The sequence below is a fragment of the Lepisma saccharinum genome, chromosome 22, assembly GCF_977018435.1.
Source record: "Lepisma saccharinum chromosome 22, izLepSacc3.1, whole genome shotgun sequence".
Taxonomy (NCBI): Eukaryota; Metazoa; Arthropoda; class Insecta; order Zygentoma; family Lepismatidae; genus Lepisma; species Lepisma saccharinum.
The window spans coordinates 22,026,899-22,046,873 of NC_139250.1; the positions used below are offsets into that span (position 1 = coordinate 22,026,899).

The window sequence follows — 19,975 nt, forward strand, 5'->3', positions numbered from 1 at the left end:
TGCAATTTCATTCGTCAATAGGACATGCAGTTTTACGAACAGGATTTCTTGAAATTTGTGAAGCGGTACGAAAAGTGCCTCAATATCACTGGGGACTATGTGGAAAAATAGTGTAATGATGCCTCTTTCTGCTCATGTCATGTTTTCTCTCCAGAAGAAAACTCTCTGCAGATGGCAGACTAGCAAAACTTTTTTTCTGACTATCCCTCGTAGATATTGAACAGACTTTAGCTTTAAAATATTCATAATTTCATACAAGATAATCATTAAATCATAAAATATAATTCCTTTCACAATGTTGTTGCAAAAATAATGAAAATTAAGTATAATTTCCAGAATATAATAAAACTTCGCGAAAAGTGCCAAATGCTATCGTTGCTGGCTCCTTAAGACAATTAAAATGTGTACGATAACACATTAAACCTTAACAGTGTGAACGACTGTAGACATGTTCTGCTCATCAACATGAATCGAGCCATTGCAAACATACCACCCACTGGATACATACACACTATGTGTCAGAATGTGAAGAAAGTTACTCTGCACACAGAGAATCTAACACAGTAATTTTGCATGTACAAAAAGTGGTTATGCGAACCTTCAAGAACAACATTGATATACTGGAGTGAAAGCATTATCATTATAAAGGCTTTACCACCCTCCCCAAAAACACACACACATATAGGCACCAGGGGTTTGCAAAAATATCTAACCATGATTAACCAAGAAAACTGTATATTTCTAATAACTTTCCATTTTTCACTATCTGCTGAAATAAGGGAATTGTTCTATTATATCAGACTTTTGAATCAGCCTGTGCATATATAGTAGAAATGTCAAAAGACCATGGACTTAGTCTAGCACTAATTTTTGTACCACCATTGAATTTTGGAACCTCCAAAACACAGGGATTGATTCAAAAAATCACTGTATACGTGAAATGCTTATTTTTAGATTTTGTTGGTCACATTTACCACCATATTTAATGCTACATGATAAAGGTGCCTCTTTTTAATTTCTTATTTTCATAATAGAATTTTAAACTACAACTTATATGAAAATAAGATGCCATGAATGATAAATAAAGTAACAAGAGATCATGGCTGCCATTTTGATGAACGAGAGCTTCAAGACTTTGGGTTTGGAGCATTTTACATTCACGAATAAATGAACTATGCCCACCCTAAATGGCATATTCTCCACCAGAAGTGGAACAATGTACAACTTTGTCCTTATGTTTCAACAACACTAGTGAGGCTGTATACCAGCAAGCACACAATCACTACATTACATCAAAGAATTCCCTTATGATTAACAGTAGAAGAAAGATACAGGTACCGTTGTAAACATCTTAAAATGCTCTACTATTGTTTAATAGGACTTTATAATTATTAAGTAATTTACACTAAACATTAAAATAAGTAATGTAAAATATTTTCCCTCCAGTTTTTGTTAATATTTAATATATTTCATATATTATATTATATACTTATGTACATATTATATACTTCATTCTCCAAATTGTAAAATTCATTTCCTTTAATATGGTGCAAAAATGAAGAGAGAAATTACACACCTTTAAAGACTGCACTACAAATTCATTTCTCCAAAATTCGCAACAGGATTCTTTGGGACTTTTTGTGACAAATACAACTCAAGTAGTACTACATATTCCAGCAAGTTTCATTTTTTTTTAATGTCCAGGTTGATTACCAAATATAATGGGTGTTTCACTCTGGGCGGAGCCCTGTATTTCGGCCATAATTCGGACACTGATAAAGATATTGCAACAGAATTTGGAGTGGACTTACCTCCGTTCATGCAAAGTCGGGTGACATCATAAGAAGTGCTGGAAATGTCCACCATTGGCATCCAGGCAGCAAAACATTGTGCGACCTGGAGTAGCAACGGCCCCGATGGAATTATCCACTGGTTATTTCCAACAGGATGGAGCAACACCACACACCTCCTGCGCAAGCATGGCCAAAATCCGGTCTTTTTTCGGCAACCGGGTCATTTTCAGGGGACTTTGGCCACCGCACTCACCTGATCTCACGCCGCCTGATTTTATTTTTTTTATTTTGTGCGGACATTTAAAGTCGCAGGTTTACGCCAACAAACTGCGAACCATAGAGGCCTTGAAAGCAAACATCAGTGTGGCCATCCCAGCAGTGACACCTGATGTACTGAGACGGACTTTCCACAACATGGAACGCCGTGTTTAATGCTGCCTGGATGCCAATGGTGGCCATTTCCAACACTTTTTATGATGTCACCCGACTTCGCATGAACAGAGGTAAGTCCACTCCAAATTTCGTTGCAATATCTTTATTAGTGTCCGAGTTATGAACGAAATACAGGGTTCCGCCCCGAGTGAAACACCCGTTACCTAATTCAAGTGTAATCCCCAGTTTTCAAGGCAAACTTTCCATAAAAACTCAAAAGGTACAACTAGATATTTTCTTTATTTTACCCTTATGTATTACTGGCTCTCACCACCCATATACATATGCACACAAATATAACCTGGGGGGGGAGGCACTTGCCACAGTGGCTCGGATCCCACTTAGTCCTGATTAGCCTATCTATGCATATAATGAACTTAAAACAACAGATCAAACAGAAACATATTAAAAGGGTCCGTGTGATTTCAATGTATCCAAAAATTCTAATTCGATTGAATTAAAAAGTTCAGTCTTTCCTCTTACTCTGATGATGCAGCGATAAAGTCTGCGAAAATTCAATTTTTTTCACTGTCTGGTGAGTGTTTCCTTTCTCCTTCTTTGATTTTTATTTAGCCCGTTTGGTCCTCCTTGCTTTTATCCATATATATACGAGCTGGACCATCTGGCTGAGTAGTTAGCACATTGCACTGCGATGCCAAGGGTCCCGGATTTGAATCCCGCTCTGGCATGGTTGTTTGTGAATGTCCACTCATCAATTTCATTATTTCATCACTCATCCCCATCTTCGCAAATTAGCCAAGAGGCACAAAACGCAAAGTAAAATAAATTAAATCAATCAACCAACCACACACACACACACACACACACACACACACACACACATATATATATATATATATATATATATATATATATATATATACAAGGGCTATTTTTTTCAACCTCTGATAGGGCATGAAATCAAAACCACAGTGCATAGAAAATGGGTTTATTGACAAAAGTTACATACACGTATAATCTACTTTTCAATGTAATCAACAAGAAGATTCAGACATTTATCGAACTGATGCACCAGCTTTCCAATACCCTCTGCAAGAAAAGGTGCCGCCTGTCTGTTGAGCCAGGTCTGCACGGTGTCCCGAAGCTTCTCATTGGGGTGGAAATTTTGTCCTCCCAACAACTTCTTCATTGCCAGGAAAAGGTGGAAGTCACTCAGTGCCAGGTCTGGGCTGTAGTTTTTTTCTTCTTGTATGTACTATTGCTTGCATTCTAGAATTATTTCTCTTGTAGTCTACGGTTATAACTGTATCTTGAGTCAAACTAAAAGTAAATGTCTGATGAAGGGATCGTGTGTTCTCCTGAAACGTCACAACGAAAAACTGTTTTTATGCTTGTAATAACCGTAGACAACAAGAGAAATAATTCTGGGCTGTAGGGAGGGTGATCAAACACTTCCCAGTGGACAGTTCCGAAATTGTGAACCGATGCCTCATCCGAACCACTTGATCCACATGCTGCACGAGTTCATCTGAGCTTGCAACAGACTTTTGTCCCTGACCTCCTTCATCGTGAATGTTTGTTCGGCCATTCGCGAACCACGCCGTCACTCAGAAAGTTTTCAAGGGTCATTCGGCTTTGAATTTCTGCTGCATTGTGCCCCTCTGCCATTAGAAATCGTATCACACTATGCACCTCACACTTGGCGGGAGAGTCGATTGTAAACAGTCATCTATACGTGACTGAAGTGTTGACCTTGGTAGTGGTGGTGGTAGTGACGGGGGGGATGCCAAACACGCTGCGTGACACCCCGCTTCCTAGCGCTTTACGGGCCACCTGGCGGCGACATCGGTTGAAAAAAAATAGCCCTTGTATAACTAGGTGTGTATATATAGGGGAGAGTGGGGGAATAAGAAAAACATGGGGTAATAAGAAACATGAAAATTTAACATAGCCAACAATTTTAAATTTCTAGCATTGGTAATTATTTCTTGCATATTTGGTAATCCAATGTACCCAGAAAAAAATAATGAGCTCAGTTGTGCAATAAAATGAGCACACAAAAATTATAAAATAATTGACAAATTTTTTTCACCTTATTAACCCCAATAGGGGTATTAAGAAACAAGCTATGTATTTTGATGCATTTTATCTATTAAACTGGCTGGAGTAAAAAGATACACTCAACATGTCTCTCTTATTTACCCTTAAAATTTTGTTGCATATTTTTTTTTAATACAAAGGAATGAAAATGCTAGAAAATAAATGTAATGGCAAAAGTTTTGATACAGCTTTATATTTTCAAAGCAAAAGCAACTGACATCTTCAAATGCTTATTTCTAATAGGTTTTATATTAAATTAACAAAGTAAATCATATTTGTGACTTTATAATGTCCTTTTTCTTCTCTGCACAGTGTTTTGATTCTAACTAGGTCTGAGCAGCTTAAAGTAAATGGTCTGTTTCCGTTTAAAGATACAGTCTTTATGTAAACTTTGCATGTTGTCATAAGAAGGCCAATTAAAAGTACCCAAAGATTATTTGAGGAACTTGATTATGCCGCTGTCTTCTTGCACTTTAGTAACTCGTCCCACATACCAGCTGATGCCATAGTAAATGGCATAGTATTGTTCTGGCATAATAGTATCTGTTTCACTATCTTCTTGATCTTCATGAGATGACTTCTGCTTGCCATGATGAGAAATCAAAGTGTTACCCCCAAAGCAAGGTATCTTATTACCCCATTTGCTTTTCATATTTGGGGTAATAAGATACATGACAATCACTCTCTATTTTTGTGACAGAAAATTAATAAAATAGGACCAGAAAGTCCTATCTTTTGTCCACAGAATCACGTAAAAAATATCAAGAATGAATCTGTATTTACTATAGAAAATAATATTAGTGTGAAAATGCTACTTTCCGATGGGAAAGTTTCACACAAGCATAAACAAATGGAATAATCTTAAACTTAACCACAATCTTCTTGATGTTTTTTTTACAGTGATAGACAATTAATTTGGCTAGCCTGTGAATTTATTTCAAATTTTTACTTTCACAAATAATGAAAATAAAAAATAAGTTTCTTATTATCCCTGTTTCTTATTCCCCCACTCTCCCCTATATTTAAAATACTTTTAAGGTGTGGAGTTTCCATTTGACATTGCACAAACTCTGACTCAAAATACATTTACAAAAACAAGTCAGAAATGTTACGGGATATACTGTTTTTTATCGGAATTGGTGAATTGTTAATTTTTAACATTTCCCCAGAACGTATTGTACTTATTGTACTATTTTCCAGCAGTTTTTCATCCATGTTGGGAGATGTTTTAACTTTGTATTTTTAGTTTTTTGAGAATAGCGGGCCTTTTTTTACTCTCTTTGAGGAATTTTCAAGTGCTTCCTTACATTTTTAATGTGTTGTGTGTCATGTGTAGGTCCCTTTGAAACTTGCACTTTTAACACTCTCGTGGAGCTTTATAAACCCCCTTTTTAACTTAGGAGGTTAGGATTTTAGATAATTGCTTGAATTTAAAATTTTGGGCACGTCAGCACATAGGCTATTTTGCACCTGTCACATGATACGAGATCTAACCCAGTACCTTATTTAAAATATAACTAATAACACAAATGTACCATCGGAGGCTAAAACATTCTGACTTCAGTTAAAAGCTGAGGCTGTAAAGGGGCACTCAGCACAAACAAGGACAAAACAAGGGACAACACACACACAGTCATACGAAGATTATACTGGCCGTAGGTCCAGATGACAGAGCCTCGTTAGTCTGCAAAATGCAGTCCAGGGTGTACTATGTGGAAGAGTCGCCCCCTTACACCCCAATTTTAGATAAGGGGATACTTTCCCTTATACATTGAAGGGTGTAAAATGGTCCTAAGTGGCAAGGCACCCACCATTTTTAATCCAATTAATCAATGCAACTTTGCACAACTGCAGGAATATAACACTGCTACATACAAGATTTTTCATTCACTTTCCTTTATTGTGGTAGTTAAGAGGCCTGCATGGGGACAACTTATGCTCGCTCATACTTGTTCAAGTCTCCCACCGTCAAGAGTGCTACTTTTTTCATTTGGTCATTTACAGAGACGGAACATACAAATCAGCACTTTGTCGATATGTCCTGGTTATGAGTAAAATTAGCAATATATTATCAATTCATTGCAGCTTGTATGAAATAGTTTATTATTTAGTGCACAATGCTGGAGTTTTGATCTAATTTTTGTGAATATAAACAAGCAAATTCTTTGTAAAAATGTCTAATTACACAAATGATTTACCGTATTTACTCATGTATAATGCACACTTTTCCCCAAAATTCTTGGCCGGTTGGGCTTTAGAGTGTAGATTTTTTCTCATGTTACATCAGTGAGCTAGAGTTTGTCAATAATATCATCACTAAAAGTGTTTAGACTCTCGTGTATCTCTCATGAGGAATGAAAATGCTCTCTCTTCAAATTTTCGATAATCAGAGTAATGTTTTAGTACATTTCATAACAGATATACCACGTAACATGTTCCCATAGCACTTAATAATATTTTCATAAGCACATACGTAAAATTCCAGCAGACAGGGTGGCTAAAAATCGCACTCACTTGGCATGATTCATGAACAAAACTGCATTTCCCATCCTTAAAATCTACATCTAGTTCCAATTAGCCATTCTATTAATAAGGTATGTTAGAAAAATCCTTTTTTTTTTTTTCACAAGCAACTCCTGGAATTGACTTTTCATTCCAAAGATTCAAAATTTGTTCGAAAATATAAACATGCTACTAGGTAATTTGCATGGGATTTGGGAAGAAGTTTTTGATGTACAAATTAGTACTAAAACATTCAAATGCTGACAAAGGCAAAATTTATAGCATAAAAAATATACACACTAAAAACGTAAAGTTTCCACCCTCTTAATTCCAAAAATGTTTTAATTGTAAATCTTTGTCTGAAGAAGACCCTCTTAGACACGGTTGCACCATCGCCACTCAATCCGCCACTTTACAAAGTGCTGGATAACGACAGGCGGGAGATTTAGGTGGTGGTGGGTTGCATGAAGCATTTTTATCCTCGGCCTTGTAAGGTGGAACTTTCTCCTGCTTGTCGTATGACATGGCAACAGAAACTGGAGAAAGTTGTGTTTTTTCGATTGTGTTTTGTTTGTTTATTACGTGCTAATGTCTGCTTGTTCATTCCAAATCCATGTTTTTTCAACTAAACTAAATATTTAATGCAATAAAATGAAACAGCTGATCGAAGTAGGTAATACATGTGTCGTACTCTCATTTAATATCAAATATATGTTATATGATACAATATAACCCGTAATCTTTCGAAGTAGTGGGGAGTTCTTCTTGCAAACTTTTCAAATTATTTTTCACGTTCTCCATGAATTAACATAATGCGAAAAAAGAATATTTCTGGTCTTATCTTTCAGTAAGATATACAGTCACTTTTTTTTTTAAATATTAAACACTACTAAAGAGTGACCAATCTTTCATGAAGTCGTAACAAATGCAAATTACATATTTTAAATTTTTAGTGCAAGGGTGACATATCTGAGTTTGTGTAAATATATACGGAATTAGAAGAGCATCTTCTATTCTGCTCTAATTTATAATTTGTTCCTGTTAATAATTTATCAATCCGTAACCTCTTCTTTAGCGAACTGCAAGTATCAGTATTATCAACGTTGACCATCTTATAGGTTTCTTCTATATTATAATGCAGCTTTTGTGCAAGATTAATATTGGAAGTTGGTTGAGTAATATAATAACTATGCAAATGAAAATTAAATTGTTGTATCCAAAACAAATTCAGATAGCACAAAAAAATCGTTAATCAACGGTTCTGTGTACAAGGTACATTTTGGGAATTACTATCATCTTAGCACAAAAGTAATAATCAAATAGTAATGTAAAGTACCATGTATTGTATGTACACATGTTTTATTCTTATTAAGAAGAAACTCCAGGCTGTATATACTTTCAGATAGGTAGTTTTGTGCAACGTCATATGCTAGTGCAGTGCATGAACGTATATATTTGTTTACAAAAAACACTAATATCCATCCTGAAAATATACCTTGTACCAGGGCTCGAAAAATCCCGGTCGCCAGGTCGCAATGGCGACTAAAAATTTCAGCCTGGCGACTGTGATCTTATGCTGTAATATGAACGAAACTTTCATGATTCTAAGTTCAAATTGCAGTACAGCGTAAGTTAGCAAAAGATTTTTTTTTTTTAAAAAAAAAACAACATTGCGAACATTCCAGAGTGTCAGTAATAATTTCTTATTCTTTGTCCCCCAACACCCCATTTCTTGTTTTCTTGAATGATTTAGCGATGTTTTGAATACAGTGATGATCAGCTTCTTACACAGAGTGTTTCAAAAGTTGCACAACCCAAACTTTGAAAATGTATATCATGAAAACCGTAAGAGATATTTAAACCGGGTTTTCTGCATTATATAGTCTCATCCATTGAAATATTTTTCAATGCTTAAAATTATCAGTTTTCTCCATACAGAAAGTTTAGATAAATTAATAAGTGGTGGAAGGCAGAGTTAAATTTTTTCCAGAAATGCACTTTTGAATGAGAAAAATACGTAAGAAATTATTGAAGGTTCATAATTAGATGTCTGATGCCATGTGCCATGTCAATCTATCATTTGCGACGAATATTGGTCATGTGCAACATTTGATAGATTTTTTATTGGCGATTTTATGGGTTGAGTGAAAAAGTGCCATTTTTGGGACATATATGGCAATGCTAGCAGTTCGAAATATTGTCAACAGACGCACGCCACATGTGCCTAAGTATTGGCTATACATTTACGTGAAAAATTATAAACCAAGATTTTGTGCTGAAATTGGACTCTTGTAAGAATCCTGGTCTGCCTCTGGTTACACTGAATTCTCTTTGCCCACTTTCGACGCTACTATTCCTGTTCTTTTAATTGATTCAGCATGGTGTATTCTTTGGAGCAGCACGTGTGCATTGCTGAAGACTGCCAGTCGGTACGTAGGCCCAGGCCCTCAGTGGGTTGCAGCACCACGGGTTATGTTATCTTATGAATATAATGCATAAAAAAATTCTACTGCGCTAAACAAATATGAAAAATGCTATATGTTTACACGATATACACAAACAAGAAAAGTGTAAATTGTTAATTTTGATAAGTATTTGCTCCAAAAAGGTATGTTGCGGAAATTATTATGTTCATAAGTTGTACTTTGACACCTTTCGTTCATGTTAAAAATTCAGAAATACTCTGAATATAACCAACCCTAGTCAACATGATAAAAACACTAAACTACTCATGAAATCAACCAGCAATCGGTAGCTAAACCATGAATTATTCTGGTTTATATCTTACAATAAGTTTATCACTATCACTACACTCTTTATGTTTCCACTAATTCTGTTAAAGAGGTGACAATCTTAAGTACCAAATCCACTAAATTCCAATGTTGAAATATCAAACACAATACCAAAACATAGCTGTGTAAATTGAAAGCGAGATGATAACAGAATAGGACACTTACCCTAATCTTACTCCACCAGGAAAGTCTGCTTGTACACGAGCACCAAGGGGTATGATCCTTACTTCACTTATGAAAACTGGCTTAGGAAACTGAACGAGGTCCAAATTTAATTCCTGAAATAGAATACAATGTTCAACCTAAACCAACACAGAAACAGCACGTCAAAGTAATAAACAAGGAAGCCACATACATGAATTAAAATAGATGAAAATGGCAGAGCATTTCAGACTCAATTTTCTGACCCTTAGTCTCACTCACTCCAGGCCAGTGATCGCCAAATAGTGAGCAACCGATAACTAGTGAATATATTTTCATTAGCTCATTAATGGTCAGATGGACTGAATGCAATCTCGAGGGAAACTTTTTTAACACTGCGTCTTCAAGCCGGTTGCACCCAAGGTCCATCGACCGCTAGTTTTCCCCCCTCTTGAAGGTCTGGTATCATAACACGGCTTTTTTTAAGCCCCTTGTTTACAATCCAGGCAGGTTTTCTGCCACATCACCAGGATGAAACTTCTCTGAGTGTCTGGTATTTCCAGCATTGTAAACCACGCAATGCTATTGCTTTTAAGGGGATAAACACATATTGAAGAGCATGGCAACACAACTTACACAGAATACATGAATGTAATTGTGTATAGAAAAAATGTAAAAATAGCAGCTCTAGAGCTATTGTGCTTGCTTCATGGTATTTCTAATTTTCAATTTTTGAATCCTGCCGTTCAGATATCAAATTCGAAAAAAAAAAGTTCTTGCTTTACAAACAGTGGCGGCGATTAGAAGTAGTTCCCTCCAATTTTTGCAGTATGGCATCTCGGTGCTAAGCATTGTCTAACAAGAAGAAGTAAATTGTCCTTGCCCCCCAGTTTTGGCACCCAATCACCGCTACGAAGTACTTCCTGTAGTTTCGTGTTTATGATTGTTTCGTTTTCTAATGATCAATCAAATGACAAGAATGATCAAGATTTTTGTTCTTGAGGTTCCAAGCACACTTACTCAGGGCAGACAGAACGTCCTTCCTAACACATCTTGCTTCACACTACGGATTTTCTTGGATCCGGATATTTTTGGCCATCCGTAGTGTGAAAGCAAGATATGTTAGGAAGGAGGTTCTGTCTTGAGTAAGTGTGTTTGGAACAAAGCTGTTAATGTGCTGTATTTTATACTCCGTAGTATTTTTGCTGCTGTGGAAAGTAGTTTTGGGTGCTTTATTCACTTGTGCGAAGTCTTCGGGCTGTTCATTTTTGGTCAAGCCCAGAAAGAAAATAGTAGTGTATCCAAGCTAAGATAACTAAACCTAACAAGCCTAACCTAGCAAATGAAGGCATTCCGAACGACATCAGAACATGATGTTGGTTGTCGCTTGCGTTATGAGTGAGACCCTGCGCAAAAGTCTGGTGGCAAACAAAGGAATCCTATGGGAGTAAAGGGTAATTCCATACAGAAAGGGACGGTAAAAATTTACTATCCGTCTGACACCTATAACTTCTTCGTTTCATCAATTTTTGACATTCGTACATACCTATCTGCTTCGCGGAACATTCCTTAAGGTGTATTGACGTTTTTTTGATGAAAGTAATTGCAATTTTTCACATTACGAGTACTGCTTTCTCGTACACCTTCCTACATAATCGTGCTTGTGTTTTGTAGATTTTTATTCGTTATGCAGTGTTTCAACCTTCGGAACCCAAGAAATACCCGTGAACAATGCTCATCTGATCCAATTTTTTTAAAAAACTTTTTCACATTGTTTTACGAAGAAAATTGAAATGTTTTGTGGCGCTATCCGTCCCAGAATCGGTGGGAAATTTAAACTAAAAAATTATTTTCGTTTGAAATTTTTGAGTCCAAATTTCCCGATTCCAGGCTCCGCCCCTGGGGTAATTGACCTACCACCCCCTACTGCTACCGTGGCCCTGCCTCTACTCCGGCTACCCGACTTTCCCTATACAGTCACTGTTAAAGGCATGTTAGAAATAGAGTCACCTGCCCCCAAATGAGCCCCAAACTTTTAAGAAATCAGTTTCCAGGACATGGAAAACTTACCTGAATTTCACCACGCATCCACGACAGGTCATATTAGGCATATACCCACATTTTCGACATTCCTTTCCTTCCTTCACAATCCCGTGTTCAATTAAATTAAAAAATCCACTGGATCTTCCACACCTGGTACAAATTTGACCATGTATCCACGACACATCATGTTTCTAACTTTCGTTGCAAACACAGACAGTTCGAAACACTGGATACCCAATGAACATGAACAAAACACAATCACGACGTGTGATGATGTACGAAGATGTACGAGCGCCAAAGACAATGCTACAGGAAGTTATTACCGTAAGTAGTTTCTTGTGTAAAAATGAAGAAATCTGTCCGATGAATAGAAAATTAGTACCAATGTTTTTCTTCATTTCAATACATAATGATATTTAGTATTTAGGCTTTACCAAGTTAATTGATAGCTAATTTGCTTCAAAATTTAGTGGTGCTAAATGTAATATTTATTGGAAGTTATCTAATTTAGCAGGTTTTTGTAGGTAGACTAGCTTGTAACTTAAGTGACCAAAAAAATTGATAAGTTTTTGTTCTGATAATAGCAATGAAAATATTAAGCAAAAAATTTATTCTCTCTTAGTAGGCTATGAGTGAGTGATGAAAACAAATTAGCAGCTTACTGCAAGTAACTAATATCTAGTAACGGTAAGCTGAACTTGTGTAACGTGAATGACCAGTACTTTTGTAATGTAAGTGAACAGTACTTTTGCAACTTAAGTGACTTGTTTTACAAAATAATATGTTTAAAATGATATAATGAGCCATCTACATTAATTTAATTAATATTTAAAAAAATAAGGTCACACTCTTATGTTAGTAGATTATCATGACATTTTTTGATAGAAGGTTCCCTTTAGAATCATGAATGGGCCTCTGGAGTTGAAAAAAGTAATGCTGTTGCCTCTCCTTCTGCTTCAGTTTTAGTGCCAGTGTTTTTCAACCACCGGGCTGTAAAAGGTCCGTTGCACTAATGGGTTGACGACTAATTTAAATGTAATTTTATATTTGACAGCAAGTCTATACATAATTGAACTATGATTATGCCATACTTGATATATTAATATTAATTAAGGGTACATATTAATTTCCAGATAAACTTTAAAGATCAGAAATGTATTTATGAGTGAAATTTTTGGGTTCAGGGCATCTACTTGCTAGAAATAAATTTACTGGGCTGTGGTCTCACAAAGGTTGAGAACCACTGCAACAAGTAGCCCAAATACACCACTAGTTGCTCCGTGACTAGCTTTAGCAGTCATTTAACCAAATTATACATAATTGTATAATTTGGATAATTCGAATAAATATTATATTTAGAACTTCACTACATTTTGATGCAAATTAGTCATCAATTAACTTGGTAAAGCCTAAATACTATATTATGTATTCATGTGAAAAAAAAGCATTACCTGATAAAAGAAATTCTCTTGGAAACCAGCAGTCACTTTACAGGGAACTTATCATAGCTGCCATCCGGAAAGTAGGGAATGCTGGGTAATTTTACACTGTTGCCAAACGACTAAAGTATACTATTTACCCATACAGATAACATTTCACTAGATGTATTTTCAAAAATTGTTTATTTTGTCCCTTTTTGTATGGAATTACCATGGGGTAATTCCAGTCACTTATGTTTGACTTTTTTAGGTACTACTTATAGGGGAAACACCTATAAATAATTTATTTCGCACTTTTTTACATTGGTAATGTACAATTCTGCATTGTGGAACATTTCTTAAGGTGTAATAATGAATTTCTAATGGAAATAATGTCTATTTATAATGTATATTTCTTAAATTTACGAGTACTTACTGTTCTCCCTTTTCTCGGTTCTGTACAACGCAATATAGAGATAGCGTACTGAGTCATCGCACATTGTGGCAGTGTTTTGTCGATTTGGAGTGTGCTTGCAGTGTTTCAACCTTCTTCACTGAAAAATACCTAATTTCGTGGCCGGATTCGAAATTATGCTAATACCTCGTTAGCCCAAAAAACAATTGACGTTTGCCCCACAAACAATTTCCGGTAAGGTTAGGTTAGCCTAACACAGTTCTGATTTTCGGAGATATTTTTATAGAAAAGAAAAAGATTTCATGCTAAAAAATATTACACGGCACAAGAAAACACATTGAGGAACTTAAACGATGATACAGAAAGTAATTTCCATAAGTAGTTTCTTCTGTAAAAATAAAGAAATCAGTTTCCCCTGTACGAAAGTGTTACCATTTCTTATTACTCACACACTAATACCCTCTTCCTAATTCGGACTGATAACGTAAGTGACCATTTACTGTAACGTAAGCGACTATTATTTTATGTTTTTCTCTCTTTACACATGAGTATATTTTTAATACCTCATAATGGTTTTGAGATCCAACACACTATAGCTAAGTTGACACAAAGTCATATTTTTCAAATCGTAAAAACAGAACAGGACTAAAATTGCAAGTTTACTTTTCACATATTACTGTCACGTTTTGTGTAACATAAGTGTCAGTTTTATTTCATTTTTCTTTCATTATACCATGAATAACATTGATCAAATTTGAGTGAGAAAGTTGAATTATAATTTAATTAAGCTAAGGAAATTTTTAAACTGTGGTAAAAGTAGTAAATTATTGTGAAATCACATTTCAAATAACTTTATCTTCTCTGAATGTAACGTACATGACCGTGGAATTACCCTAAACGGAAGTGAAAAAAACATTCTCAAGATAACACGCAGTAAGTAATCGTCGATAGAACTTCGAAGTATGTGTTACCAGAAATAAATAGAAATCGAAACATGTAAAAAATAAGTGTGGTAAATGTCTGTTATGTTGGAGACACATTTCTTCATTTTTACATTAGAAACTACTTACGGAAATGAGTTTCTGTAGCATTTTGAAAGTTCATGGAGGTATTTTCTCACCGTAGAATGTTGCACAAGAAATACGTACTTTTGATATAATAAACTTGCATTTTGTGCAAAGCGACAACATTATGCCATTGTTTCCATTATGTTCCTGCAGATGGGGCAAGCGTCAAAAGTCACGCGGTCTCGCCAGTGTTTCCAAACTTGCCTTTTTTTACGATATTTTTTTTTTAAACTATGCTTACCTAACCTAACCTTGCCGGAAATGGTTCGTGGGGCTATCGTGAATAATTTTTGGGGCTATCCGTTAATGGTTCGTGGGACTATCATGAATGGTTTTTTGGGTTATCCATCAATGGTTCGTGGGGCTATCGTGAATGGTTTTTGGGGCTATCTGTCAATGGTTCGAGAGGCTATCCGTCAATGTTTCGTGGGGCTATCGTGAATGGTTTTTGGGGCTATCCGTCAATGGTTTGTGATGACATAATGAACACGAAAGTAGGTATTTTTCGGTTAAGAAGGTGGAAGCACTGCATACCCACTCCAAATCGACAAAACACAAGCACGACGTGCGATGATCCACAGCTGTGCGCGCCATATTGTATGTTCCGCAACGGAAGAAAGGAACCAAAAGAATTACTCGTAATGTGAAAAATCGAAGTTATTTTAGTGTAAAAAGCATAATGGCACCTTCAACTATGTTCCGCAATATACAATTGTTAAGTACGAACCATCCGAAACACAAAATATCCGATTTTAATGTGTCTACGATATATGTGTCACCAATGAGTTAAGCATGATGAAATTGCAATTAAACAAATGGAACTTGGGCAAAATGCATGTCACTTATATGAAGATAATCACGACGATGAAAATGAATGATGATTACATGAAATTGATAAAGGTACATACTAAAACCAGGGCTCGAACCTAGACCCTTCGGGACTATATTGGGAGATGACCATCCAAAGAGCTTGGCCACCAAATCAGCTGTAAATGCCACCCACAACCTTTGTTACTGCGTTCATGAAAATCTTCACTGCCTTCTCATTAGAAATCACATACTTCCACAATGTAAACATGTAATACCCATCCTATTAACTAGAAACAAATAGATGAAACAAGAGAATTCGGTATCTAGCTTGGAAGACCTGTGATGGCGGAATCCTAAGTCGAGGAATAAACTAGGGTTCCTTTCACTTGTAGTCAATCAATCAAGCTATCGAATAAGCTATGTTACAAAACAATTTACAGATCCCAACTTCGGTACCCTTTTTTATCATCACGAGCAGAATTCATACGTCTGTATTTATTTCGTGCTACTATATGTCTAAACTAAAATAAAGGTTTAAAAATATTAATGGATGTCTATCATTCTTATAGGAATATAAATTGTGATGGATACTACGGCCACAAGTAAACTTATCTTCGTGTTTTGATTTTCATCAAATATTTGTCTGCGGCACGCGAATAGGACGCACAAATTAATAACATCAATTTACGCTGCATTACTAGTTGCAGTGTTTCAAAATGTGAATTAAAAAGTGTATTACAAGCATATTTTAATTTTTCTCAACATAATAAGCAATTGGTATTAACTTACCTCGGTATTTTCGTGTGAAAATGTGTCAAAAAACAATAGCTCTATATTTTCCGCCATGACAGTTTCCCAGTTTCTTCCCCTGTGAGATTTCTGCCCCCTACTGGCAAATATCAAATCATAAACAAAATAGAAACGAAAATCATTGGCGAGGCGACCTGAAAAATGGCAGGATTTTCAGAAAATGCTCTATCCAAAAAGCTTGCAGACCTCAATAATTCGCAACAGAGCATTCAAACTCTCTCGTTGTGGCTAATACATCATAGAAAACATCATGCTGCCATTGTTAAAGTGTGGTATAAGGAACTACTGAAAGGTAAGTTACGTATTATACGAATGTGTATGGTGGTGCGTTCTGTTATGAAAAATTGTTAACATCATTTTAATGACATTTATTTGTAAAAATCTTGTCTTGGTGACCAGACAAATAACCATTGTCATTCTTATAAGGTATAATTACCATCTACGGTGAGTTTGACCACTCCTTTTGGCATCTCTTGTTCGTAAGTAAGTCACAACTTTGGAGATGCATAGATGTTACAATAAACATAAGCCGTTGTGTAAATCTGTAGTGAACAGGCCTCAACCCGGCAAAGCACCATCCAGAGGATTTTATTATGGCAGTACATTGGCACTACTAGTTTTCACTATACTAGCTACATCTACCTATTAATTTTATCTTTACTAGGCTAGTATCGCTGTGTGAAATCGCCAGTACGACCCTCGTATATTATTTTTTAAGCAAATAAAACAGTATTTTTACATTATGTTTGATATTAGAGAATTTTTGATGATGCCATGACTCACACTGTAAGCCAGCGGTTCCGTAACTTTTTCATTTCACGGCACGCTTAGTGCTGCAAGTCCAATGTGCCCAAGTCAGAATGTAGGCCTATGTAACACTTGCAACGCTCGGGTAGTGTGGTTAGGTTGCTTGCCTTAAGTTAAAAAATAAACACATATTTCAAATTCAGAAACATTTGACATGTAAAAAGTACAGTAAATATGCAGTATCGCCCAAACGGATTTCCTCATTTTTACAGAAGCAAAGGAGCAGTTTCTAACCGGGGATACAGCATGGTAGTATGACGTGCACCTGAAATGTTTTTTAGATTTTTATTGTTTTTTAACCACACACCTTTTACCAATCCTATATCCTGTACCTATGGAGAGGTCGGCGTGGTTATGATTTATACATAACCTAAACGTGAACAGCCTGAGGAAGGGAGCAGTTGCGTCCCGAAACATCGCAGGAGTTACCAAGATACTCGCAAAACGTAAGTTATTAATATATTTATATTAAATTTGTGAGTAATTCTCACAACTTTCTTCATGAATTCGAAAACCATCTGTTCGACACGTAGTGGCTGTTTATGTCGTTATTAAATTTGTGAGTAATTCGCACAACTTTCATCATGAATTCGAGAACTATCTGTTCAACACGTAGTGGCTGTTTAGGTCGTAATCCATTGTCACTGTTTTTTTAACTGTGTTTGTCTAACCAAACCTAACGTTATCGTGCATGGTTCATTGAGGTAAGAATCATGGAAACATGTAAAAAAAAATCGGGTAACACTTTACTATACCTGAGACGGATTCCTTCAAATTTACAGGAGAAAGTACTTACGGAATTCATTTTCTGGAGTGTTGTTGATGTTCCGGAATGTAGTTTTGGTCCATTTTAATGCGAATCCATGTGGTTTTATACGAAAATCTCTCTCCAACGTGCTATTTCTGCTCCCGCCATTTGCTCTTTACGAGAGCACAATACGCGATATTGCTGCTGCTACAAGCCGATGTTGTCCGTATATGCTAAATTGAACGAAAGGAGTGCTAATGGAACCTAACCTAACTGGCCTAACCTAACCTAGTAGGCATACCTCGTCCCCGTAAGTAAGTAAAAAAGTCAATTTAAAATTTCTAAAGTGTTTTTAATTTTTAAAAAATTATTTCCGACGCGCTATTGCGATCAACGGTAAGCTACCGCCATGTTGTGTGTGGAATTAAACAAGAACAGTAAGTACTCGTAAATGTAAGAAATAGGCTATACATTATTTTCGTTACGAATTCCATTATTTCACCTAAATAAGTGTTCCGGAATGCAGAATAGTACGTTAGCAATGTAAAAAAGTGCGAAAGGAATCATTTCCAGGTGTCTCAGGTATAGTAAAGTAGTACCAAAAATCGTAATAGTACGTAATTTTCAGTCATTAAGGTTTGAAACAATGATTGCGCACTGCAAATCGACAAAACACAAGCACGACGCACGATGATCCATGATGAGTGCATGCCATATTTTCTGTTACACAACCGGAACAAGGAAGACAAGTAATGACTTGTAATATGAAAAGTTGACACTATTTCATGGAAAAGGCATAACTTCACCTTCATGAATCTTCCGCAATGCAGAATGTGTAAGTATCAATGCTAAAATTAAGGAAAGAAACAAGTGAGAGGTGTTAGGGCGATACTGCATAATTACCAAAAGTACTAAATAAGGACATATTTGGATTGGTGCAGTGGTCCGATTTGAAAACCATGCATGGACTAACAAGTAAGTGTCATTTCAGTGAAAATATTGGAACATTTTGCGGCACCCCTGTAAAGCTAGCCAGGGTGCAACGATGCACACTTTGGGAACCACTGCTGTAAACTATGATATAAGTGCAACTAATTCATTACCTCGGATGATGCAACATTTATATGGGAAGCGACCATACACCATTGTGACCAAATTGATACGAGAAAATTAGAAGGTAACAGTTTATTATCCTTCGGACACCTATAACTTCTTAGTTTTGTCAATTTTTGACATTCGTACTTATCTATCTGCTTCGCGGAACATTCCGTGAATGGTTTTTGGGCCTATCCATCCCAGAATTGGTGGGAAATTTAAACTAAAATATTACTTTCGTTTGAAATTTTTGAGTCCAAATTTCCCACTGATTCTGGACTCAGGGGCGTAATTGACCTACCGCCCCAACCGCTAACTCGGCCCCGCCTCCGCTATGCTCCGCTCCAGCTCCCTGGCTTTCTCTATAGACTCCCTGTTAAAGGAATGTTAGAAATTGGCTGGAGTCACCTGCCCCCAAATGAGCCCTAAACTTTTAAATTTGAAGAAATAAGTTTCCAGGATACGGAAAACGTACCTGAATTTCACACAAAACACCTTCCCACTGTGGACTTGTCTTAATCCTGTATGTGCTCTCCCATATTCACATGAGCCAATTAAAATTTTACCTGTGCCCATGTGAAAGCTTTGCTTTCATTATTCTCCTCATTTCTGATTATTCACGTACACTATATTTGTATGTACACAGTTTGTTCCATTTGAACTTCCATATTTAGAAAATCATGAATCAAAAGGAAGGACAGCGATGCAAATTAAATTATGTATTGTGTAGATACAACTTCAAAGGTTTGTTGAACACCCGTGATCTGTTTGGAGGGCACACATGTCCAACCGATATTCAATTTCAATTACTCCCGCAGTTCTAGATGGTTAGCCACCTTGCCTTCTTTGTGGATAGGCTTGGGACCACTCCATATTTCAGTCTGCTAATAGTACAGCAGACTCTAGTCTAGTGATGGTTAGTGTGTCACTCAACAAAGAGCTGCGTGGTATGCCTTGGCCCACAGAGTGGTTTTCTGTCTATTCAGTTTCATGCTACTATTGACATGGCAATTAGTGCATTCCGATGCCATAGTGTAATGG

The 19,975-nt window shown here is 36.3% G+C and overlaps 2 protein-coding genes across 2 annotated transcripts in view; one reads left to right on the forward strand and one right to left on the reverse strand.

The window, feature by feature from the left end:
* The window catches only part of vir (VIR_N domain-containing protein), a 91,226-nt gene extending 74,892 nt beyond the window's left edge, over window positions 1-16,334 (reverse strand). Inside the window, exons 1-2 of the mRNA XM_083143792.1 lie at window positions 16,264-16,334; window positions 9,746-9,858 (exon numbers count right to left, since the gene is read on the reverse strand). Of these exons, the coding sequence (XP_082999918.1) occupies window positions 9,746-9,858; window positions 16,264-16,320 (170 nt within the window). The 5' untranslated portion in view covers window positions 16,321-16,334. The remainder of the gene's footprint in view (window positions 1-9,745; window positions 9,859-16,263) is intronic.
* A 68-nt stretch (window positions 16,335-16,402) lies between these two features.
* The window catches only part of LOC146004968 (regulation of nuclear pre-mRNA domain-containing protein 1B), a 33,590-nt gene continuing 30,017 nt past the window's right edge, over window positions 16,403-19,975 (forward strand). Inside the window, exon 1 of the mRNA XM_083144045.1 lies at window positions 16,403-16,576. Within this exon, the coding sequence (XP_083000171.1) occupies window positions 16,426-16,576 (151 nt within the window). The 5' untranslated portion in view covers window positions 16,403-16,425. The remainder of the gene's footprint in view (window positions 16,577-19,975) is intronic.